This window comes from Phyllostomus hastatus, unplaced genomic scaffold (genome assembly GCF_019186645.2).
Source record: "Phyllostomus hastatus isolate PE091 unplaced genomic scaffold, TTU_PhHast_1.1 phas_contig_1021, whole genome shotgun sequence".
NCBI classification, from domain to species: Eukaryota; Metazoa; Chordata; class Mammalia; order Chiroptera; family Phyllostomidae; genus Phyllostomus; species Phyllostomus hastatus.
The window spans coordinates 653,139-679,285 of NW_025333505.1; the positions used below are offsets into that span (position 1 = coordinate 653,139).

The 26,147-nt window shown below is 48.2% G+C and overlaps 1 protein-coding gene and 1 pseudogene across 2 annotated transcripts in view; one reads left to right on the forward strand and one right to left on the reverse strand.

Moving 5' to 3' along the window:
* Positions 1–26,147, reverse strand: part of CUL1 (cullin 1) — a 71,229-nt gene that overhangs the window by 23,591 nt on the left and 21,491 nt on the right. For both annotated transcript variants that reach the window (XM_045833946.1, XM_045833954.1), the window contains exons 2-6: positions 14,995–15,295; positions 6,923–7,097; positions 4,586–4,753; positions 1,006–1,056; positions 709–799 (exon numbers count right to left, since the gene is read on the reverse strand). In XM_045833946.1, coding sequence (XP_045689902.1) covers positions 709–799; positions 1,006–1,056; positions 4,586–4,753; positions 6,923–7,097; positions 14,995–15,134 — 625 coding nt within the window. In that variant the 5' untranslated portion in view covers positions 15,135–15,295. The remainder of the gene's footprint in view (positions 1–708; positions 800–1,005; positions 1,057–4,585; positions 4,754–6,922; positions 7,098–14,994; positions 15,296–26,147) is intronic.
* LOC123815671 lies at positions 25,054–25,159 on the forward strand (annotated as a pseudogene).

Genomic DNA, 26,147 nt, shown 5'->3' on the forward strand with positions numbered 1-26,147 from the left:
TACGAGAAGCAGCCAGTGAATGCACAAACAAGTGGAGCAACAGGTTTCTGTCTCTCTCTAAAATAACAAAGTAAATGTGAAGTGGCAGGACATAAGGTCTTATTTACCAGTATAAGTATTAAAGCACATTGTTTCCATAAAATTAAAACAAAACAAAACAAAAAACACAAAAAAACAAAAAAATAAAAACAAGACACACAAGCAAGTAATTCTGACCCATGGCCAGGCATGCTTCAAAGTTATCATGAAGTTTATTTAGAAAACTTTCATATTTCCTGAAAATGTGAAAATAAAAAAAATGACTAATCTTAAACTTTTAAAAATACAAAGCTACTTTTTCCAAGCATTGCATTACTTTATTGGATTCTCAATCTCAATTACTCAAGCTGATATAAATTTCTACTTATAATTCAGCTCTATTAATGACACTGTCATACTGTATACCCAGCAATTCAGTATGAGACCAGAAAATAATTCAAATGTCTGTCCCATCAAAATTTCCATAAAGACACAATTACAAGGATCAAACAATTTTATGACCAGTAATATCAAAAAGAATCACAATGACTTAAAAGAGAATTATGAGCACCCTGTAAACACTAACAGTATTCTTGAGAACACTGAAACACTTCTGAAACGCATCTGCTGCGGCACTGTTGTAACTGGCATTTGCCGTAACAACGAACAGACCGAAGGAAAACTCTTTACCGTAGGACTGCACGACCCCACTGATCAGTCTCGTGTTGATGGTCTCGCCGTTGCGTTCCTTCTCGATCAGCTTCAAGACTGCATTGGTTACCTGCAGAGGACACAGGAGACAGACGTGCCGATTACAGGCGACAGCACGTGTCGCGTGGCTGCACACCTCTGAAGCGTTTGCACCCACCAACCGACGCGAGATGAGGGGTCCGCCCGGGACGGCCCGAGGAGGGGAGGACGACGGCTGAGACGCGGGGTCCGTCCGGGACCGGAGAGGAGAGCACCCGCACTCACACAAGCAGGTACCTGTTTGTTCAAGGGCCTGAACAGACAGTCTCTCCACGTCACCAGTGCGAGCTGAAGAAAGAGAAAAAGGGAAAGTATGAAACGTCTGTATTTTTACTGTTCTTCTAAGACTGAAGCCACAGGAAACAGCTAGAATCCCTGATTGTATTGATCACTATTTCTGGATTGTAACTCCATAAAAATCTATCATCCCAATGAAGTAAGAGCCACTCCCCAAGTTAACATCTTCAAGAGGTATCAAAGCATGGATGTTTATCAGCTCACAGTTTATAAGGAACATAAAAATTTGAATTTAAGGAGAATGTACCTATCAGTTTAAAGGGCACAAATGGATGCAATCCATAAAATTATTCCCTGGGTCAAACTTAATTTTTGACCTGAGATACTTAATGAAGATAATTTTTAAAAGTTTTAAAAACTTACACAGAGGCTGTATCAGAAAGTGACTATAAAATCTCTCCAAAAGAGAAATGTTATAACTCACACATGACTTTTAATCTGTTTGTTGAGTGGTATTATTTAGTTGAAATAATATTAAAATTTATAACAATTTAATGCTCAAATACAAATGGTTGAGAAATTCATTTAAACATAAATGGGATCACTCTTATTTTCCCCAAACGCAACCACAGATAAAACTGGGCTTATAGAAGATACATCTTTCTGAACTATATAAAAATTTAATTTATATACTGAACTTTCACTGAGTGGCATTTCCACACGCACACACAGTGCCTGAAAAACATACACCCTTGTGTTCCTCTTCAAAGCAGGAGCGATGCAGTGGCCGTGAACTTTCAGGAAAGGCACACTACACAACAGTAACGTCTTCCAAACATGCCCTTCCTACATGACGACAGCTTTAGACAGTCCTAACATGACTCTGGACAATCTGTCGCTTTGGAGAGAGAGAGAGGATGAAGAGCCAGGCGAGAGCAGACTGCGGGACCGACGGTAAACCGCGGCAGCACCGCGGCGCAGGCCGGGGAGAGGCCCGCTGGACCACTAACGTATCAGCCGCGAAGTTAATCTATGTCTGCTGGTTGGTGTGAAGGAAGCCAACACCTCTTTTTACAGAACAACTTTTTATAATTAAAAAGGGAAAAAAGAATTGTCAGGAAAAAGTAAAACTTTTTATTTCCTAAGAAAGCATCCTCATCCTCTGGAGATTCTGGAAAACACAATGAGGTTATTGTGTAAAAACCATTCACCACGTCTACTGAGACTTGAACTTGAAGTGAATTCAACAGGCTCCTTGGAAGAACATACAAGGTCTGTCCAGAAAAGTCCAGCCACCAGCCATTGTTCATACAATGAGAATGGCTCATGTGACATCAATGTAACCTGGCGGCAAGGAGAGTGGACTGGAATGCACACGCGTGAACAAGGACGACTTCACTGTACTAGTCAGCGGGGGTGGTAGACGCCGTTGAGTGAGCTTGTGCACTGTGTGGCCGTCCCATGCAATATGACTGGGTGAGTAGAGCAATGAATCTGTGTTCAATTTTGCACGGAGCTTGAACATTCCTCCGCAGAAACTATTCAGATGATTCAGAAGGTCATAGCTGTGGGCAACTGGTGATTGGCAGCTTCATCATGACAACGCACCCGCTCACGTGTCACATCTCGCGTACAGTTTTTTGGTGAAACATCAAATCACCAGGTGACTCAGCCCCCTACAGCCCAGATGTGGTGCCCTGTGACTTCTGGCTTTTCCCCAAAACTAAAATCACCTTTGAAGGGGAAGAGATTTCAGACCATTGATGAGATTCAGGAAAACATGACGGGTCAGCTGATGGTGACTGGGAGAACTGTGTGAGGTCCCAAGGTGCCTGCTTTGCAGGGGTACAAGGCATCACTGTCCTGTGTACAATGTTTCTTGCATCTTCTCCAACAACTGTCTCTACTTTTCATATAGCATGGTTGGATACTTTCTGGACAGGAACTACTGTTTCTATCCTTTGCTAAAAATTTATGGCATGTATTGTATTTCCAAACAGTAACCACAGCATTTAAGAACATAGAAAGGGTGAATTTTAAAAACAATTTTTTAAAAAAGCAGTTCAATCTTGAGAAACACACTCTGTAAAGTGTATTTGCACTTCTTTATACTTTCTTTACCGCTACTGAATACAGTTGAAAAGAAGTTAAGAGAAAGAACGGTTTTCAGGACTCGGTGACGCTACCCGAGGTTGTATGTGGTGCCACACGAAGGTCAAGCAGGCTTCCAAGAGGAAACCGACCCAAATCATGCCGACTCCTACACTGACAAGAATGCACTTGGAAGTGGAAAAGAAAGGGGAAGTGTAAAAGGCTCAAACCAGAACGATGAGCCTAGTGAGTTTTGCTAAAGCCACGTAACTCGAGAACAAAGCATCATCATCATGAAGCAATAACAGCTTGGTACAGAAATTGAGCTGCACATATAAATGATAAAAATGTGTCGTCATGCACCTAAGATACATTATGTTTTTCTTGCAATTAAATTGGTCTAGAGCAAAGCAGCGTTGCTACTATACAACATCCTGGACTCAGAGCTATCTCATTCCCCAGAACCTGACATCTTCATACGACTGGTTCGAAGGACGCTGTCCGTGTATCTGGCAGCCCATCGTCAGCGGGCAGGCCGGCCGCTCCGAGCCCTCCCGCCAGCGCTTCCCCACCGCTGCTCCCAGCGGACCGTGCACCGGAGGGTTTGCTGAAGCAGACCGCAGGGCCCCACCGGAGGTTCTCACGAGGTCCTGGCTGGGGCCCAGTCATCAGCACCCTAACAAGTTCCCAGGTGGGGCGAGGCTGCAGGTTGGGGGACCACACTTTGAAAACTAGCGGGCCTAGAAAAAACCTCCTTGACTGAGGAAACGTAAGAGTGAAGGTGATTTCACAATTCAAAGTCTGTTCTCACGCAGTACCGAAAGGAACCCCTCCACTTTAAGCCCTGTGACTGTGGTTCCGTGCACCCCGTTCCTTTGTAAGGGAGGGAGGGAGCGCCCAGTCCTCGTGGTGAGGTGGTTTCCCGAGCCCGGAGGAGGGCCAGGGAAGGGCTGCACGGGCCTGGCTTTGCCGGGACAGCCATGGGAAAACCTGATCGCACCGCCATGCAACCACACTCCTGTCCATTTACATCTAAGTAATAAGCAGTGAAATGTAAACGTAAGCTAGCTGGGATCACGGGATATGACCTTTTTTAAAAGGCAAAAACCTCACCGACAGCTCAGCCACCAGCACTTGTGCAGGCACAGCGTGCAGTGCCCCACTGAAACGCTCAAGAGCAATCCCGTGTTCACTTTACAGAGGGGTTCCGGTGCGCCGCGGGGCCACCCGGCGACACCCGGTGGCCGGTCACGTGGCTGAAGAGGAGACTCCGGTAGCCAACGCAGCAGTGTGCGGGAGTCCTTCAGAACGCCCCGTTCCTCACCCTGGCCCGTTCCCGCCACAAGCTAAGGGTCATTTACTGATACAGTAAAACAAGGGAAATCAGCCTGCTAGTCTGAAATAGCCTGACATTGGCCCAGAGCGCTTCACTGAGAAGATGAGGTACCACTCAGAAAACACAGCTGAAAGGTGTTCTAAGAAATCTTACAGAATAGATTTCATATATTCCTTTCCGTCCTTCGTCACACTCTCGGCGAACCCAATGTCTATTGAGGTAGGCACAAATTCCATTCAGAACTTTGCTGGAAAACCGGTAGTCTTCCCACTGCTGAGTGTAGAACTTCAGCACACTCTCATCCATCAAATCTTCTCCGTCCTGAAAACAAGGTAACCACAGCTTTAAAGACAGTTAATTTGTCACACGGTGGAAGTCTACTAGAAGAAACCTACTGCACTACAACACACTGATGTGGGCTCTTCAAGTTGTTCTGTACACGAAAATCTGCTCATCAATTTAAATTCGCCCACAAATGTAGCTTGTGAGGACTGGACTAAAGAGAGAAGTTTAATAATTCTTTCATCTCAAACTGGAACTTTTTTCAGGGTGTTAAATATGCATATACACTCATAAAAAGAACCCTGAACTTTTACAATGAGGGTATTTCCTTTTTGTTAATAGGAATTCATCTCAAAAATCATCCTTTTGCTATTTTCTCTCTGTTAAAAAATTAATTAACATGTCCTGTTAACAATTTAGACCATAGGCCAATACCATTTATTTTTCAAATTTACCTTCCTCCTTCATTAGATTTACTTAAAAATTATAAAAGTTTAAAGCTTTTTGTGGTAATCTGTTACATTTTTGTAAAAATAACTATGATGATAGACTAGTTCTTCTTTAACAAGACTTCATGAGAAAAATGTGCATTATTGAACATTATTTTTGCTGAGATGTCTGCAACTTAAACTACCAATTTGTATTTGAAGGAAACTCACTTGAAAATTTTTCCTTACGTGTTAATGACATCTACAAAATGTAGCCTTTATCAGCTGAGCACGAAACTGCAGAATCACTGAAATGTCCTGACAGGAAACAGGAGAGGTGGAGGCTGGGGAGTGTGGGGCAGGGCTCCTCCGGGAATGAGAATGAGAATGAGAGAGAAAGTGAAAGAGAAAGAGAAAGAGAAAGAGAAAGAATGAGAGTGAGAGTGAGAGTGAGGAGGAGGAGGAGGAGGAGGAGGAGGAGGAGGAAGAGGAGGAGGAGGAAGAGGAGGAGGGGAGGAGGAGGAAGAGGAGGAGGAGGGGGGGAGGAGGGGGAGGAGGAGGAGGGGGAGGAAGGGCCTGGCCAGCCAGGACGGCTCTCAGCCTGGGGGGCCTCACGTGGAACGGCTCCCACTGTGTGGTCCACAGAGACCCCGACAGCCGACAGCCGCAGGGAGACCTGATCATGTGACACAACCAGACTGTTGTTCATTCACATTTACATAAGCAGTAAAATGCCTCAGCTATTCTGGATCACAGTGTATGAGCTTTTGTAAGAGGCAAAAATGCCACCGATAGCACGGCAACCAATACTTTTGCCAACACACTATATGGTTCCTCATTTAATCACAAAGAATTCCAGTGTCCACTTCACCAAGTGCTGTGAATAAAAACAAGGACACATTGGCTTCAGCAAGACATCAGAAACCGTTCAGGGAACGTGAAAAGGGCACTATTTAAGTCACAACCTGCAGTCAGTTGACTATAGTTTATTGGAATATTGACAAGTTTCCAATTAGCTTGTAAGATATATTAAGAAAAACAATTTTGGAGTGTGCTGAAATTTTTGCCGATTGTGTAAATCAAAAATCCTAAAAAATATACACACAGAGTGCCAGTTCCCCGGGGGAGAGCAGAGACGTCGCCCCTCACTCCCGGCCACGCGTGCGGCACCAGACGCAGGAGCCCCTGGCGGGCCCTGTGGCCAGCGGGAGGGCACCACACCGCCTCTGCCGCAGAGGGCGGGGACTGGGGAAGAGAAAGGCCTTGGAAGGGGACGGGGACACCCCGCCGCTGCCCAAGCGAGGGGGGCTCGGGGCAGGGGGCGCCCACACGTGCAGGCAATGGGTGTGCTAGTGAAGCCCACCCTAGCTAGGCAAGGGCACGACTGCATCGTAGTTCTGAGACACACTGCACGGCCGTGTGTCAAAGTCGGGATTCAACAGTGGAAAACCTTCTGGTCGCTTGCACAGTGTGCTTTGGAACAGCACACTGGGTCCCAAGCACAATACAGGTAATACGAACTCATAATTGCCTGCTTTACATTAAAAGGCTCTTCCACGTCCAGCCCGACGACACAGTGGCCAGCAGTGGGAGGAAAGCGCACCACCACTGCTGCGGCGGCCCAAGGGCATCGGGAGCGTCTGACCGCCCTCAGGGGACGTCGATGGCAAAGCAACAACAAAGGCCAGCGCGAGACTCAGCCCAGAGGTTGCATTTACCACTCCGCTACCTGTTGTTTTACTCTGTTAAAAATGGTCAGCATACTTGTAAAATGTCTTACCTTAAGAAGATTTGTCAAGTAATTCTTCAAAAATTCTTTAAGCCGTTTGTACAATTCCAAGCCAACAAACTGAGCTCCCCCCGGCGTCTGCCCCTTTTTCGATTTGGAAGGAGGGACGCCAGCCCCTCGCGCTTGGTTTGACTGGTGAACACTCGTGCAGTAGTTATAAACGTGACTTGGAGGAGAGTTAAGGAAGTCAGCGTGCATCCTTGACGTGAACACTGATCGATATGAACGTAGTTTCTTATACAATATTTCAATATCGATACCTTTCCAATGGAGCAACAAAAGCCTGTTGACCACTCGAGTAGAGAAGAGATCACATTATTCATGCCCCAATAAAGCTACAAGGACACCAGCCCCGTGCACAGGCTTGTCCGCGGTCACGGACAGCAGCTGGCCTGGGGAAGGGAGGAGGAGGACAGGTTCAGGGGGAAGGTCGTCAAGAAGACGCTGGACCTTCTAGACCATTGACTGACATTTTGTTGAGGAAGTGGTCCCCAGTGGACAAGAAGGCAGCAAGGTACAAGGTCGCAAGGATCTACTTCAGTAAAAACAGAAAGCTAATAACTGCAGTCTATTATGATTTCCAGAAGCATACAGTGTAATTATGGAAATAACCAAAACTTTATTTTACAACATGTATAGGCAGATTTAAACAAAGCTACACTTTAAGGATGAAGGATGCAAAGCTTAAGAAATGGCAGGCAAGAGACCAAGTCTGCTTATTCCAACAGAAAAGTCAGAGATGCTTAACATGGTTAACCGCTAGGGCAGTACACAGGTACTACTGAGAACTGCGAAGATAAAAAAAAAAAGTGTAAAAAAACCCCCCAAAAACCAAAAACAACACAACCCCAGAAAATCCCAAGAAACAGCTCAAGTCTACACTAGCTGCTTCTGGGAAGGGAGCGGCGAAGAGGACAGGGAATGGGGGTGGATGAGGCGGAGAGCCATTCTGGGTTACCACCTTTAAAACCACTGCAGTGTATCGGCATGCATTTTACTTGCTGACACTGGTTCTGACAGAAAAAGAATCAATAAAACAATATTCTGGTATATTTTAAGAATTTAGTATATAAAGATATTTCAAGCCAGTGGGCAAAGGAGGATTATTCAATAAATGGCATTATGGTAAGAGATTTCAAAAAATAATCCATATTCCAAAATACATTACAAATAGATTAAGAAAATATATAAACTGAAACCATAAAACAAAGAAAATACACAAGAATATTTTCCAGATCTCAGTTTGGAAAAGGCCTTTCTAAGCCATAAACAATCTGAAATTTTGAAAATATTTTAGTAAAAGATAAATTAACTGTTACTATCTTTAATAAATTAAGGTAATTTAAAACAATATGCAAACAATCTCTATAGAAACATGGGCATAGTATTCCAGCAGAAAATCCAAAAGCTAAAAGAAATATGTATTAGTGGCTACCCCTCCTCCCCAAGTTCCTCAACCTTAGTAGTATTCAAAGAACTATGCCTTAAAACAATGAGTCACTTCACTAAATGTTTCAAGTGCAGAGAGACTCACAGGCTATATAATACACAATGAACTCATCAGCTCATGATCCAATTTGGGAAAATCTCACTATTCCCAGCCTTGTCTCATTTCATCCAAACCCCCGCTACATTTTAGGAAATAAAGTAGCACAGTTATAATGGAGAATAACTGAGGTCACTGTGTACTCCCCCTAACCCACGCCTCCCTCCACTGTACCTGGGGGCAAAGACCCTCAGGATTTGGTCTGTGTCACTCCTGTGGACGTTTTCCTACTTTATTACTTTACATGTTTTCGAACATGACACAGATTGCAACAGGCGCACCTGCAACTCAAAATATCAAAATCAATGAAGTTATTGGTGAAAATGAAAAATGTCTTTTACTTTACAGAAAAAACTGAACAGACTTGTTTGGCCAACCCGGTACTTCCATCCATACAAAGACCACCCAGCAAGCCCACTGCTATGTATGTACCCAAGAGACACGCACACGCTACAGCCACGGAAAGAACTGCACTGGATGCCCGTGGCGGCTCCGTTCATCACACCCCAAACCGGGAACAGCCCAGGTCTCTATCATTCAAGAATGGACGAAAACACTGCTGTGCTCACACAACGTGCCATCAGCCAGCAGTGAAAACGGAAAACCTGCTGATACTTGCTGTACTGGGGGCCAATCTCAAAAGCACCCTGAATGATGGCAGCCTCACCCCAAGGGGTCCATACGCTGTACCCCCTCCCCGCGAGGCGGCCCTGGGGGAGGCAGACGGACTGGGAGCGCCAGGGGACCTCCTGCGGGGCCGATCACGCTCTCCCCCATCTCGGCACAGCCTTATATCGCACAGGCCAGTGCGCCAGTCGAAACGCGGCTAATGGGAACCATCGACGAGTATCAGACTCTAACAGTGTACTTGCCTAAGTATGTAGGGCGAAGTGCTTGAAGGTCTACAACTTACTCTAAACCACAGGTGGCAGACACGAGGCCCGCGGCCCGAACCCGGCCCTCCACCTTGTTCCGTCCGGCCCGGCACCTCGTTTCCACCCGGCGGCAGCGCCGAGCTCTCGCCTGTTAAGGAGCAGTTACATTTGTACAGTCCTAAAGTTACACTCGGCCCTTTGAAGGCAACCGCAGGCTGACGAGGCCCCGGTGACAATGAGTCTGACACCCCTGCTCTCAGCTGTGTCAGATAAGATGGATGGAGCCACAGGGGGATCGGGACAGAGAGCTCTGCCGTTAAGCAAGTACAATACAATGCTGACTGCAGAATACAGGTCTTCGCTACAAACCCGGGGAACCCACGCCTGCCATTTCCGCGAAGGGGACGCCGACACGGTCACATGCAAACAGGGCTGTACTTCTGAGGGGGCAGAGGCCGCCTGTCCCACGAGGATGGCGCCAAGGGCAGCAGCACGGCCCACCACCTTCACCTCCTCGCTTTCACACCTCGGCCTCAAACCGAGCACACCGCACGGGGAAACTCTCCCGGGAAGGAGGACTGCAGACTGCAGGGAGCCGCCAGACAGAGGGCGCCGAGTGCCCTGCCGGGAGGGGAGCCAGGCCAAGGCGGAAGGACGCTGCAGTGGGCGCACTCCTGAACTCTGACCTCGGTTTTCCGGGGTGGGAAGCTCCCGCCTCGGGCCTCCGGCTGCTCTGTCCATAGGACTCGGGGCTCCTTCTGCCCTGCACGGGCCACACCGCCACCCGCCATTCCAACACGGGCACCGTTACATGCTAATAGATCATTTACTTTCCATGATGAGTATTAAAACAAATATGATCAATATTTAGGAGGAAAATGGTCAAATCCAAAAATATTTTTAAAACGAAAACAAAAACAAAAGAGATTAAGAGGAAAAATTAAGCCCTGGCTTGTATGGCTCAGTGACTGAACACCAGATTGTGAATTGAAAGGTCGCCGGTTCGATTCTCAGTCAGAGCACATGCCTGGGCTGCGGGCCGGGTCCCCAGGTGGGAGGGTGCGAGAGAAACACCAGTCAACTGACTGATGTTTCTCTCACACATGTTTCTCTCCCTCTTTCGCCCTCTCTTCCCCTGTCTAAAAAATAAGTAAAATCTTTTAAATTTTTTTTTTAAAAAGAGGTAAAGTTAAATATAGAAGAAATAAGGAAACGAAAAACCACTAAGAGGTAAAATAAACTAAAAACGTAAAAAGCAATAAAAGACACTTCATTCAGCAGACACTGGGCTAGTTGTTTTATACTAAGGCCTGGCAAACCCACATATTTGACCTTTAAAACTGGAGGCTCTTTTTGAAAGGGGCCCTGGAAGCCGTCTTTGGAAGCAGACACCTGGTCCTCTTGCGGGTCCACCCCGGTTCCCTGAAGGCAGGTGGGGACGGTGTGGGGAGTGGCAGTTTGTGGTGAAGAGTCAGGCCGGACACCTCAGCACCCTGGGACTGTTCAATCACATGCCAAGGCGCGCCTTTTGCAGGGCTACAGGGACCAGTCAGTGTGTGTGTGTGTGTGTGGGGGGGGGGGTGTCCCACTGAATGCACAGGGATCTCGGCAATGCCACACACGCTAGCTCATCTTCCCACGGACATATCCTGAACTCCTTCCCCACCAGGGGCTGGGGCCAGGCAGGCCTTCCTGCTCTGGGAGTGGTCACGGCCTCACGCTGGGTGACACGCAGGGGCTCTGGAGACACTGCGGAGGTCCGGCTGTCTCTGTGACCCCACAGCACGGGGCCTCATCTAACGTGGCGAGGGGAACCAATTTGAGACTTTCAGTTACCACCAAACTTAAAATCCATTTTCACTTTCTAAAAGTTAATGCAATTAAAAAAGCAAAACTAAACAAAAACAGAACCATTTTCCACTGCTACTTCTTACGGAACTGGGACTTTAAAGAGTGGAAATTCCAACAACGAACTTGTATTAAGATCATTTGCAAAGATTTGCACTGAAAGTTAAACTAAAAATACTTCCCATTCTTACACGCCACCACGTGGACCACCTGTACAAACCAGCCAGAGCAGCGGGCCCACCCGCACCCGCCACAGCAGCGTGCAAAGTTGTGACGGAACTCAGTCTGCGCCAGGCTGCAGGCAGGCAGGCGGGAGTCAGAATGGGAATACCCCTGGCAGAGCAAATCAGTTCACACCTAGCAGTGGATTCCAAAAACAAAAACTGAGATTTGTTTACAAATACAGTGCTCTACGTATATATATCATGAATAAAAAATAAAAAAATAAGAAGCTGAATATACCACATTCATACCAATAAAAAACAAACACTCAATTCTAGAGGCAACTATGCAATATAATTATAAATTCTGTGGGTTTTCTCAAGGATAGATACAATTTCTCAATCCTGCAAACTGCTTTAATAGTACCAGCTCAGTAGTGAGAAGTAGAGACAGCTTAACATGTGCATAAGGAAGATAAACTGCACACTACATACTGGAAATCTAGAAAGCATAGGTCATTAAAAAAATCCTCCTTAATTAAGCCCAATACCTACAAATCACCTCTTTCTAAGTGGTGCTAGATAAATTTTTTTCAAAAGTAGAGAGGGTGTGCTGGAGGTTCACAGTACATACACCGTTTTATAACCTGCTTTCTCTCTCACTGCAAACATTATTACGTATCGATGATTATTTAATATGCTTTAATGACTATTTAAGGCCATTAAATACCAAATCCTTATGGTTAAGGACTGAGGTTGCTTCCCACCATTTCCTATTACCAAAGTACTCTGAATAGCTCTGCACGTACCATTTGAATACAACTATTTCCTTAGGACAGAATTAAAAGCTGAAAAAACGAAACAAAAAAACACCGGACCAGAGCATGTTTTTATGCCTTTACGTTTCTGAATTTCCCTCCAGGAAGATCCGAGCAAACTAGCCTTCCCAGGGGACAGCAGAGGTCCTGCCTCTCTCCCCTCTTGCCAACGCTGGCCATAATCATTTCTTTAAAACTCTTTTCACCCGGATAGGTTAAAGTTTTTTTTAATTCATTTCCTTAATAATTATGAGGCTGAACGTTTCCCCGTGTGCCCGCTGACAACGTTGAGCCCTACCCAGGGACCTTGAACTGTGCCACTGAAGTCAGGGCATGGGTTAAATGTGAATCCTGCAGGTGCTGCTGTGGGAACTTGCTAGTGAAGTCGAGTGTGATCCTTGCTGTACTGGTTGGAGAAAAAGATGTTGAAAAGACAGGCTAACAAAACAGAATAAACTAATTCAGCTCACAGCACTGCAAGGAGAAAAACAGAACCTCAAAGTTTATGAGAATTTATGCAGACAGAAAAAGAAGAAAGACACCAACACAGAAGTTTAAACTGATCCAAGGGAAGCTAAAATGATGACTCAAGGTGTACAATGATGGCAGGAAGAAAGAAAAGAAGACAAGAAAGATTTTGACCTGGAAATGTGGGCAGGACACCTGGGACCCTGCAAAACCAGACAGCCCGGGGTCTGGACAGGACGGAGGGGGCGCTACAGCCAGGCCTCAGGGACCCCGCCTCGCGCCCCATTCCCTCCCTAAGAGTCTGCTGCTCCACGGCAGGACCCAGGCCTGTCCTCTGAGCCAGACCTGATACCAGAAATAGAACAGTGTCCAAAAATAATAAGAAATTTCATTTCATATTTCAAGTTCAAAAGTAAGGAAACCGACTGTCACCTACCCACGTGCATGGGAGTACTTCCACCACTTTACTGCAAAGAGGAACACGCTTGCTGCACCACGACGACACAGACACTCGTGGGGCACGGCAGAGCACTGGGACCGCATAGCGGTGCTCCACAGACAGGCAGCGAGCGGGAGCGAGGGCTCAGGGCTCGGCCGGCGGAAGGAAAGGGAGCCTCTGAGAAGGGCCAGAAACAAAGCTAAGCGAACAAGACCCTTCTGACTGCAGAAGCGCTGGGACCTCCTTTTCTTTCTCCAAAGTCCCTTCCTTTCCTCTGCCATTCTGAGTTGGAAACCAGGAGAACCATTCAGGATGTGTTCACAGCCCATCGTCCCGTACAGCATTCCCAACGGCCGCACTGTCCCGCACAGCCCAGCGGGCACAACCAGGCGCCACGGACTGGCCAGCGGACCAACAGCCCAGCCAGGAGGACGGACGAGCGCCGACACCTGCTGCAGAAAGGACGAGCCCGGACACCTCATCCTGAGTGAAAGGAGCCAGTCACGGAAGGCCACACCCGGTGTGATTCCACGTACTTAAAACGCCCAGAACAGGCCAACTCCGAGAGACAGGATGTGGGTCAGGGTTGCCAGAGGCCGGGGAGGAGAGTGGAGAGTGACTGCCCCCAGATGCAGGCCTTCTTTGAGGGGTGACATCACTGCCCAGAAATGAGGCCGTGGTTGCGGCTGCACAGCGGAGCACACGGAACACGGCGGCACTGCGCACTGCAAGAGAGCGAAGTTTACAGTATGGAAGCGACAGTCAATAATGCTGCTACCTTTCTAAAAAGCGTTCTACGGTATAAGTGGATATACACATTATGAGTATATAGTCACATGTCAATAAATTTTGAATTTAAAGAATGTACAGTTTCATTCCTATTGAAATTAATGTTAATTTTTTTAAGATTCTAAAATATTAGCATAGCTGAGGGCATACTGAAATATCACATAACCAAGTGTGACAATCATTGATGCTGACTGATTTAAACTTAGATATCCATTGAACTAGCAACTTTAAACCCCTAGAACCAAAGCCCTGGCTGGTGTAGCTCAGTGGATAGAGCGTGGGCTGCGAACCAAAGTGTCGCAGGTTTGATTCCCAGTCAGGGCACATGCCTGGGTTGCAGGCCACAACCCCCAGCAACCGCACATTGATGTTTCTCTCTCTCTTTCTCCCTCCCTTCCCTCTCTAAAAATAAATAAAATCTTTAAAAAAAAAAGACTGTAAAAACAAAACAAAACTCTAGAACCAGCAAATCAGCAGCAATCTGCTCTCGAGTAAGTTAGCTTGAACTTCAACTTCTTCCACTCTCCACAACCTCCGAGGCGCACACCACACACCGTGAAACGTGTGGAAAGTGCCCGGACACCGCACCCGCAGAACTTCCGCGCTGCGCGGCAACCCTCCAGACGGGGCCGGTCAGAGGGCAAACGTCAGCTCCGTGCACCAGACCATTTCTCCAATGCAGCCCCTCCCCTCCGCCCCACAGCCCTGTGGGGACCTACGCCCCCCCTGCCCTAACCAGCGCACTCCAACAGCACTTTCTGCAGCGAGAGAGGTCGTCTGTTGTCTACGGAGCATTTGAAATATGGCTACTGCAACACAGGAACTAACATTTTACCTAATTAACTTTAATTGACTTCAAATGCAGGAAGCCACAGGGAGCTTGTGGACATTGCACTGAACGGCACAACTTTAGACCACCAACTAGCCAGTTCCAACTCCATTCAAAAAACTCAGAAAGAGGAAATGAGTTGATTTTTAAAGCCAAAAACGAGCGCGGGGTTCTACCACCGGCGGAACTGGAGAGAGAAAGCACGACGACGGCGGGAGTGTCTGGCAACCCGCAGGTCCCACTAGCCAACAGGCGTCCTCGCCCACCGCGCCCGGCCCCCGGCAGGATACGTGTAGAGCTCCATGTATCTGGACTTGGCCATGCTCTGCCTGGTGTACACCTGCTGGATGCCGGCTCGGAGGTCGTCCCAGATCTGGTCCAGGCCGATCTGCTTCAGCCCGTGCGGGTTCTGACTCCTGTTCGACGACATCGTGAGCAGTGTTCCGACAGCGTCCAGTGCAGCGGTCCTCACTCACGGTGCGGCTAATTCTCCATCAGACGGAAATATGCAGTAGCATTCCAAGTTTATTCACGGCAGCCCGGGAAGGATGTCCTTTAACTGCAGAGAATGAAATCTCATCGCAGGCAAACCTGAAGAGGAAATAAAGTGAATGAATCAATTCTTTCTCAACACCCTGGGCGGGGGGAACCATGCTACCCAAAGATTAGTTACCTTTGTACATGGAAACACTCCTACTATATGAGGAGTCTATAGTAACATGACTTTTTACCCATTTAGTTGAAATCCTGAGGGCTACTAGTGCCCACGAGAAAAGCTGGGTAAAACTTGCGCAGGGACAACTAACATACTGCCTTTCCTTTGTCTTCTAAGAGTATCAAAACTTCAAGGATATTACTTGACTTAGGTGACAGTCAGAAAGACAAACTGAAAGGAAGAAAAATAGAATAAAATAAAATCCCCAGAATGAAAAACAAATTGCTAATAAATAGGAAAAACCATTCACTCTCATTAGTTATCTGGGAATTTTTATAATTTTTCACTTAGCAGTTGGCAAAATGCAAATATAGGTGAAGCTACAGGTAGATGGCAATGCTCATTCTCTTTTTAGACGGGGGTGTGTTAAGACTTAGGAAAATTCAGAATGTGCTCTGAGATCAGAGAGAGCTGGGTTTGAAGCTCACCCCAAGCTACTAGGTATGCGGTCTTGGGTAACTTACATAACTTCTCCCTTCTCTGAACCTCGATCTCCTAGGTAACTAGGAGATCGATCTCAAATGGTAACTGCTATTATTTCTAAGTGTCTGAAGCGACTGCAAAATACAATTTATAATGTTCCAGGATCCAGGGTCCATAGACAAAGGACCTTCGCTACGCAATATTGTACTAAGTCCAGTCAGCACTTGTCCATACGCCACACTACAGACGTACTTTAAGGATCATTTCTGTACATCACATCACAATACACAGATTTTTAAAATAAGTGTTTCTAATGTGACATTAAGCAGCACTGAGTTATTGTGATGGTGCCAGAAATACTGTTGTTGGGAGGTAAACGGTGTCCAGAACAGTAAGAACAGGCTGTCGACCTGGCCGGGCAGGTGTGAGTCGTCCCCGCACGCACTGCGGCAGCCTCAGTGGTGTCACGGCCCTTTGTAAACTTGGGCACAGGAGGTCACGTTTAGGGATTAGGTCTGAAGGGTGGAAACCTAAGTCATCTCTAGTATTCGACTTAACGTTTTATGAAAACAAAACATCAGTCCAGATCCTGAGAGTATTTTATGTCATACAGTCAAACAGGTATGTTCAAACGTGGAAAAGAAAAATGTCCAACAAGACTTCCCTCAAGTTTTAAGGAAACTAACAATTCAGCAAATGTTTCCTAAATACAACTCCAGTCTGAGCTGCCTTCCGTCCACCTTGGGAACATGACTGCAACACCCGCCAGACAGCCGCCCGGTTGTTCTGTGCGGGTGGTACCGCCTGGTGGCATCACCTGTGTGCACCCACGTCTACTCCTCTGGCGCCTACTTTTCTCCCAAGGGGAAATTGCCACTTAAGTTCTCCAGCCCAGATTTCTTCTCTGAACTCCGGGCCTGTCTACAACCAAGTGACGTGGTCACGTCTGCTGACGTCTCAAGCCCAACAGGTGTACACCGAGCTCCAGATGGGCCCCAAACTCCACTCTCCACCACCGGTGCACACCTTACTAAGTGTCAAAGCCGCCTATCCACAAGTCAGAGACCCACCACTTCCCCATCCACTCCTCGCGTGGCAGCCGAGTCTAAGACCATGGGTCTGATTGGATCGTCACCCTGAGAGCAATGGCAGGGGCGGCAGAAAGAGGGCAGGGTCACGTGAAGCAGAGAAGTCCTTCCTACGGCGCCATCAGATCTCTTCCATCCCCTCACGGGCCTCTCACCAAACTCCACCGGCGTCCCCTCGGGCCCCACCTCACGGACTGTCCCCCCTTTCTCAGACAGGCCGGCCTCCTCCCCACTCCCGGGAATCTTCGCATTTGTTGCTGTTGCTGCCCGCAGAGTTCCTCTCCTCTTTCGTCAAGTTGTTTTCCAGCCACACTCCAGCCAGGTCAGACCCACAAGGGAGCTCCCGGACCAGGCTCACGTTCGCCCATCTCACAGGACTGGCCCTTGGTGGTTCCCACTCAAGGTTGGAATTCCACGCCCCAGCCTCACTGCCCGGTGAGAGGGGTCCCCGGGCACAGAGGCCACCTCTCCCGCTCACCACAGACCTCGAGAACCCAGTTCAGAGCCCGGCACACAGTTCAATCAACGTTTTGCATGAATAAGTGAAAGAATAAATCCAGTGATTGAAAGCTATATGTTTCTGAAGGATTTAGAAATGAGGATACACCAGTGCCATCGAGCATCTGAACGTGCCCCAAACCCCCCTTTAGAATCGCTACAAAATTCCATCTTGTTTCTCCTAAACTTTTTCTTTCACATACTAGATTTTAGACTAAAAAGTTTATTCCGTGCTCTTTCCATTATTAATGTTTTATGTGATCCTAGTCACTGCGAATGTAGACATAGTTTTTAAAAATATTTATTTATTTTTAGAGAGGGAAAGGAGGGTGAAAGAAAAAGAAAAAGAGAGAGAGAGAGAGAGAGAGAGAGAGAGAAACATCAATGTGTGGTTGCTGGGGGCTGTGGCCTGCAACCCAGGCATGTGCCCTGGCTGGGAATCGAACCTGCGATACTGAATGCAGACATAGTTTAGCAGAGCTTAAACAGACTTCTGAGAGTCACAGGAATTCAGTGACCATTGTAATTTACTTGACAAATACTCAGCAGGGAGCTACATGCGCTGGGCCCTGTCCTGGGCCCTGGCCATGCCCTATTATTACATAGTGAACAGACCTGGGCCCCCTTCAGGACACCAATGCTACGGGAAAAGCGTATTTCTTAGAAACTAACCCGTAAGATTCTGGCATGTGACGTACTTGTAAGTGGTTCACTTTATGCGCCATGCATTTGTGCACCAGAGTTATCTAATCCTAAGAGCCAATTACAGTCATAGGTGATTAGAGGTTAACCTTAAGGATGGTTCTGGACCGTTCCTTGACGGACGGAAGACTGACTCCCAGAAGCAACCCAGCCAGCAGAGAGCCTGCCCCCCAACGCTCGGGTCTGAGTTTTAGGTTCTTTCACTTTTAAGGTGTGAGGAAACAGGGAACCACCAAAAGAGCCATAGGAATAAAATCCAGATTCACTGATACCTATTTATTAATTTTAGAAACTCAAAGAGCTCCAATTAAAAAGGCTGATAGTTTGAAACAGCTAACAAATCAGCCCTGGCTCGTATCAATATTACATCTATTCAAACAGTTTGAACAGTCTGAAATTTAAGAAAGCTGAATTTTTAAAAAAGCCTGACATTAAAAAAAAAAAATCTAAGGATTAAAAATCTAAGGACTGCAAATATCAGAGCAGCCTAAAGGATTAGGTTAAGACACCACTCCTCCACACCCAACAAAACAGTCAGTGTGGGTTTTCCTGCAGGCCACCCCCCCACCCCCCCCACCCCCGAGCGCATCCCAGCCCAACACCGGTGCCCATGTTTCCTGCAGGCCTGCACCGCGGTGCTGCACTTCTGACTCAGTTGTCCGTCTCCTTTGCCAAGACTCACTGATGCTCTTAAGAGATCAAATACCACCTTTTCATGTTAAAACGTCAGGTTTTCATCACACACACTGTGTGTCTATCCCGCGCATGGAGATGTGGTGCCACAGAACACCTCAGTTTACATGCAGACTCCACTCAGCTTCTGTTTTTCGGCTTGCATTAAAAAAAGTTTTTAATACCCTGGCTGGCGTAGCTCAGTGGATTGAGCACAGGCTGTGAACCAAAGTGTTCAATTCCCAGCCAGGGTACATGCCTGGGTTGCAGGCCATGACTCCCAGCAACCGCACGTTGATGTTTCTATCTCCCTCCCTTTCCTCTCTAAAATAAATAAATAAATAAGTAAAATCTTTTTTTAAAAAAAGCAATATTAATAAAAAAAAGTTTGTATTGAAGTTACTGGAGTGGCACCGTTTCACAGGGTCAGGTAGGTTTCAAGTGCACATTTCTGTGCCACAAGATCTGTACACTGCACTGTGCCCCCCCACCCCAGGTGAACCGTCTTCTGTCACTGTCTGTTAATCAGGCCCTGCCCGCCCCCTCGCCCCCTCCCTCAGGAAACCACCACACCACTGCCCGTGTCCCCAAGTTCACTTTTATGTCCCACAAATGAGTGAAACCACATGGCTCTAAGTTTTTTAAAGGTCACGCATGACAAGACGCTCAGTGGTGAACACCGAAGGCTTCTCCTCTGCCTGGCTCTGCTGCGCTTCAGTGTCCTCTCTTTCGGTCCACCCACTCCCTCTTCCTGGCTGTCCCCGCCCAGTGCCCCAACTTCCTTCACAGCTGATCTGCGGGCTTCAGAAGTTCATGTCCTTGTCTTTAGCCCGAGAAGTTTAAAGGGGATAATCTTATATATGTAATACTGCCTAGATAGCCTTCAATTTATATACTTAAACACTAATTGCCAATATTGCAGCAAAGAAATCTAAAACTAAGTCTAAAAGCAAACATTCAGAATCAGCACAGCAGGAAAATGTCTTAAGGTGGGGGGCGGTCCCATACTGACAGCAACTGTGAGCCGCTGCCCCGGCTGGGCTCGCTGGAGAGGTGGCAGGACAGAGGCAGAGCTGGGGGGAAGGAAGGTGCTTCTCAGGGAGGAAGCCAGTGAGGTGAAGGGCGGAAACTGGGCTGGGTCGAGGAGGTGGACTGTGTGTGACCAGCCCCTCCAAACCCCCTGCAGGGCCAGGCCTTTGGCTCTGAGGCAGCCCGGGCAGAGTGACTGCTGGCCACTTTGGGGACCACATACCCTAGGCTGGCACCTCTGTGTCTACCAGGGTGTCCAAATGGACCCAAGATGTTCTGGGAACGGAGTTTTCCACCTTAGGGTGTGTTTGTGAGTGTTTAACCTGCTTGTTCATCTTTTTTGATGAATTAATCGTAAAACTGATTGGAGCAGCCCTGGCTGGTGTAGCTCAGTGGCTTGAGTTGCAGGCCTGCGAACCAAAGGGTTGCTGGTTTGATTCCCAGCCAGGGCACATGCCTGGGTTGCAGGCCAGGTCCCCAGCTGGGGGCACGTGACAGGCAACCACACATTGATGTTTCTCTTCCTCTCTTTCTCTTTCCCTTCCCCTCTCTCTCTGAAAATAAATAAATAAAATCTAAAAAAAAAAGAAAAAAGAAAACCCTGCCTGGAGCAATAAGGAACAATATAGGTGCCCATAAAACACTGGCTTATCAGCCAATGTGGAATTTTCAGAAATATGCCACTTTACAAGCTATGAACTCTCCATTTCATAACTGGGCCATCAAAATCTGTCAAGAACCTTAAGCAGACTTCATGAAAAGTCAGAAAGGTTCAAATGCTTTTCAGTTAAGAGTTAAAATACTTTCCTAATAGTACATGACACCTCACAGCCCAAAGACTTAGGATGGCCAAAATGCCAATAGATACTAAAATCAATCAAACAAAATATATGAGGTCCGTCTGGAAAAAGCACAGCCACTGCTGACATAAGGAGAACGGCCTGTGTGACCTCCAGGAGATGTCACGGCAGCAGAGGAGAGTGGACGAGACCGCGCACGTGAACAATGACGACGTCACTCCACAGCGGGGGCGGAAGACACCGCTGAGTGAGCATGTGCACTGTGTGGCCGCCACATTCAAAATGACTGAGAGGAGAGCAATGAATCTGCGACTGATTTTGCATGAAGCTTGAGCCTTTCTCCGCGGAAACTATTCGGGTGATTCAGAAGGCCGCAGCTATGGGCAACTGGTGGCTGGCAGCTTCATCACGGCAATGCACCTGATAGGCATCACGTCTGGCACAGAGTTCTGTGGGGAAACATCTAGTCACCCAAGTGACTCAGCCCCACTACAGCCAACATTTGGCACCCTGTGACTTCTGGCTTTTCCCCAAACTAAAATCACCTTTGAAAGGGAAGAAATTTCTGACTGTCAATGAGATTCAGGAAAATATGACAGGCCAGCTGACTGTGACTGGGAGAACTGTTTGAGGTCCCAAGGTGCCTACTTTGAAGGGGACTGAAGTGTCACTGTCCTGTGTGCAATGTTTCTTGTATCTGCTTCGATAAATGTCTCTATTTTTCACATGGCATGGCTGGGTACTTTCTGGACAGGCCTTGTATACTTAGGTAATCAGGCAGTTTTCAAAAGTACACTGGTATACACTCGGGGGGACCAAAGTGACCCCCAGAATTTACTGATAAAAAATTGTTTAAACTTCAGTCACCTTCAAAGTACTCTCCATTTGATGCAACACACCTATCAAGATGTTTTTCCCCACCGCTCAAATCAGTTTTGAACTTGTCAATTTTCATGTCTTTTAGTGCTACTGCCATTTTTTGTTTCACCTCTTCCCCACTGGCAAAAAGTCCTTTTGAGGACTTATTTCATGCAGGGAGAAAAAGTCACTTAGGGTGATACTGGGTACACTGGGGCAGGGCATGGGGTCATGCTGTTTTTACTAAAAAAGCTGCTGAACACTCTGCAGTGTGGGCAGGTGCCCTGGTCAACCACCCGTCATGCAATCAGCAAAGGTCTTGAAAGAGTCTTCGGGAAAAAAAAACCCACTGAAGCTGAACACAGCCTCTCACGACAAAACCAGCTGGTGCACCGATACAGACGGGTTCCTTGCACACTTACCTGGCAGAGGAGCCTATACGACAAGGGGCCCACCCTCACAGACCCTCGGCATTACAGGGGTCACCGACTGTGGTCAGGGGCACCCAGGAGGAACACGGAAGTTTTCGGACACAGAGCCTGCAGGTTTCTACTTCGCTGCGTGGAAGCGCACGGAAGGAGGCACCAAGTGCAACCCGGCAAGGGCCGCACCCAGCAGTACCTTCCCGCACCAGCCAGCGGCCGTGAAGCCTGACTGACAACGCGAGCACACAGCTCCCCCAACACCCCTCCCCTTCACCTCTCCCCGGCAAGTGAGACGACGGAGAGCACACACGAGCCCACGCAAGCAGGTCCGACGGAGAAGGGAGGCTGAGGGCCTAAGGACGTGTCCCCTGAAAAGTCTCTTGTCTCAAGGGGACGTGAAAGTCAACATGATCGACATTAAACAAACTGTAACAATTCAAACCGTGCACTGATCAAACAACCTGTTTCTCAAGATGAAGAGTGCACAGAGTCCCTTCATAGAGTCCAAGTGTGAGCTAGCAGCTGCAAGTTCTGAAAAGTACATCCTCTCGGGTCTCGGGGAGCCAGAGCTGCACCAGCAAGGAAAGCGCTGCTTCGGAAGAGCGCTAACGCGACGCCGTCTAGCGGGACACGAAGGCCGTCTGGGAAATGCTGGCTGGCTCCAGTGAAGTTCAATACTGCGTTTGCTACAGGACTTCAGAGGCCCGAATAAGCAGACATGTCTCATGAGTTTCCATCAGAAAGACAATAGAAAGTAGCTCCTCAAACTGATTTGGCCACAGAGTACTTTTTCCTGAATGCGACTGGTTTTACAAGAAATCCCCGTTTCAAGGAACAACACAGTTAAGAGAGAAAGGGAAACCTGTGCTGATCCCCACTGATTCCTAACTCTTGGGATCAGCCGCACACTCTTCCGCAAACTTTTTCACTTTGTAACAAGATACACCTCACTTCACAGTGAAATGCACCTCGCGGTTTTTGTGAGCTCTGTACCAGTCTACTGCTCATCAAACTAGTCCCCGGCTAAAGCGCTTCTAGGCGTTTACTTTTTAGTGGCGCTAACTTCAGCTGAGTTCTGATAACCCGCTACCACCGGACCGGCCTGGAGACACTGCAGTGAGCAGCCAGTGAAGCCGTCCTCTCCCGCTGGAGTGAGCAGGTACGCTAAGTATCTATCCGCATGCAGCTGTAAGACGAACGGACTAGGGGACCGTCTACGGGGACAGAACACACTGCAGGGGGGACAGACCGGCGGCAGGTGGTTTACTCCTGCACAGGGTGATTCTGTGGTGCTTGTGATCATCTCTGACAGGCACTACTTGAATCTGGAACCAGGTGAATCAGAAAAATCACAGAAAGATGAGTCCAAACTGAGTTCTGAGGAACACTCTGAAACTGACTAGATGATGGGAACCCACAGCCTGTACTTGCAAAGTTAAAGCCCCAAATAGTAAGAACCTGCCAACCCCCTCTCCCTCCTGGAGGCCTAAGGAAGAAAAGACCACGGTTGGCCAGACCCAGCAGTGGTCACTGCCATTCTGTATGCTCTTGGGGAAACCCCTCTGTTACTCAGGGGTCAGGGTTAAATGAGGCAGCATCGTGTTTCATAAATGCTAGATACTATTTTCATCGTCACGATGACTTCTGAAATGACACTTTGGGCTTTGGTTTCATGTACGTCACTGGTGACCTCAGCAAGGACAGTTTCACTGTGGTTTTAAGGGTAGAAGTGAAACTGGAACAGGCTGGGAGGGAGCAAAATGCAGACTATCTTTAAGAACCTTGGCCGTGCAGAGGGACGAAAGCTGGAAGGGGATGTAACGTATGATGAGGTTGCCCCCGTGCTCTCCCACGAAAAAGAGCGAGGGGTACAGGACGGGGAGCCGCGGCTGGAAGTGGGGCCGACGACTCTGGATGCGGTGCAGGGGGCCAGGCCTGGGGTCAGAAGGGCGCTCTGGGAGCGAGAGGTCAAGGCCCCGGGAGGGCCGCCCCCGTAGAGGAAGACCTCGCGCTGGGTGCCAGAGCGCCCACTGAACGTCTGAAATCGGGTGGTGAGCAGACGACAGGGAGGGACACGAGCAGAGCCGCCGACAAGCCTGCAATCCCCCCACACAGAACAGACAGGGGCACCAATTCTTAAGACTTCATTTCCCCCCAGGCACCACCTTCTGTGCAGGGTAGAAGTATACCACTGCAACTAAGAGTCATCACCGAAAAGTCAAGACGTACTTTCACCGCTGCCGGCTGTATGGGAAGAAGTCAATGGAGGAAGCACCATGAAAACCCCCCACAGAATCTTCTGGTCGTAGTAACTCCTGCAAACTCTGGTTTCCTGATACTACAGGCACAAACATACAGAGGAAGACCAGGGGGAAAGCGTAAGAAAAACTGGTAAACCATGAACTCCGAAGACTTTAACGAATGTAACTACATTTCTACTCCAGGGGAGGAACCTATGCATTGTGAAGTAATCAGAGAAGCCCCGGCTGGTGCGGCTCAGTTGGTTGGAGTGCGGTTCTGTAAACTGAAAGGCTGCAGGTTTGATCCCGGGTCAGGGCACATGCAAGAGTCAACCAATGAATAAATAGGTGGAACAACAAATGGAGGTTTCTCTTCCTACCCCCCTCTGAAAATCAATAAACATATCCTCGGGCGAGGATTAAGTAAGTAAATAAATAAATAGATAGATAGATAAAACTAAGCTTAGCTTTGCTAGTTTAGTGACATTTTAAATCCGGTTAAAATGCCAGTGATCCTGGGTGTCGCTCAGCAAGCCACTGCCTGTTCTGTAAGGCCTGCCTGAAGTGCGCACACCGCCAGCACGAGGAACGGGCCAGACCCTCAGAAAGCGCAGGGCACAGACACCAGGAAACGTGCAGACATGTGCTTCCACGACACTGTTCGTGAGAACGACAACAAAACCCCCAAGCGTGGGGCCCACCTGCACGTCCAGCAACAGAGCTCACTACTAAACTGCAGGAGAGTCGCACAGCAGACCACACACCAAGTGGGTCAACTTCACATGCACACCACGACACGGATGAACTGTGAAAAGAGCCCTGAGTGAGGAGAGTGACAGACAAACCATACAGTACACGATACCTCTTTTATACGGAAGATTTAAAAGGAAGAGAAAGAGTACTTCTACGAGGGGAGAGAAGGCTAGCAATGCCCTCGACAAGACGGGAAGACGCCGTCATGACCCTACAGTACAGGCCTGGTCAAGGCACTGACCACCACGGTTCTACTGTGCTGTTGGTTAAACCGCAAAAGCAAAAACACCATGTGTACCAGACGCAAGCTCCTGGGGGTGAAACGACAGGATGGCTGGGATCTCCCCGGGTCACTGACCAAAGTGTCCTCACTGGCGGGTCAGCGGTCCCACCCGCTCCAGCCCACCCCCACACTGCTGCCGGGTGCGTTCCTAACGTGCACACAGCCACTCACCCTACCCAGTGAGCGGGCTCCAGGACCACCCTCCGCAGGCCCCCCATGCACGCACGCACGCACGCCCGTGCCCACCCCCAGACGGCGTCCGTCGCGTGGAGCTGCTGCTGGCTCCGTGTCAGTGCGCCAACTCTGCGAGGGAAGGACCTGACATTCACCGGAGGCTACGACGCTGGACTCTGTGCCGGCGGGAGCTGCAGTGTTTCCTCTCACCGGACCCTCACAGCACGACATGCTCAGCGTGGTGCTGTCTGCTTCTTACAAATGGGGAAACTCGGGCTCACAGATGTTAAATAATTTGCCTAAAGACACTCTGCTAGTGAGTGGAAAGGATTCAGACCCAAGCATGTGATGCCAAAGCCCCATTCTTTCCACGGCCTCCCTGCCCCCGCAAGCTGTTTCCGCAGAAGGTGAAGGTGAGCTCCTGTAAAAGGCGCTACCGAGACTGCCGCTTCAGTCCGCAGTGACAACCCTGCTCCCGGGGCGGCGAGCAGAAGACAAGCGAACGCTTCAGGACGAGACCTGCAGCAACAAGTCCGAAGGGCTGCAAGCCAACAGGTCAGCGAGAGCCAGAGAGTTCATGACCTGGACACTACTTACACTTACACCCCCAAAACTATGTAGGGCTTTCTGCTTCATTTAAATAATCATCAATTAGCATTTGAATGTTCATTATTTTTACTTATTTTTACAATGCTCACTTGAGGACACGTTCATTGATTTTGGGGGTGGGGAGAGACAGAAACATCAAATGGCTGCCTCCAGCACGTGCCCTGACCAGGGCCG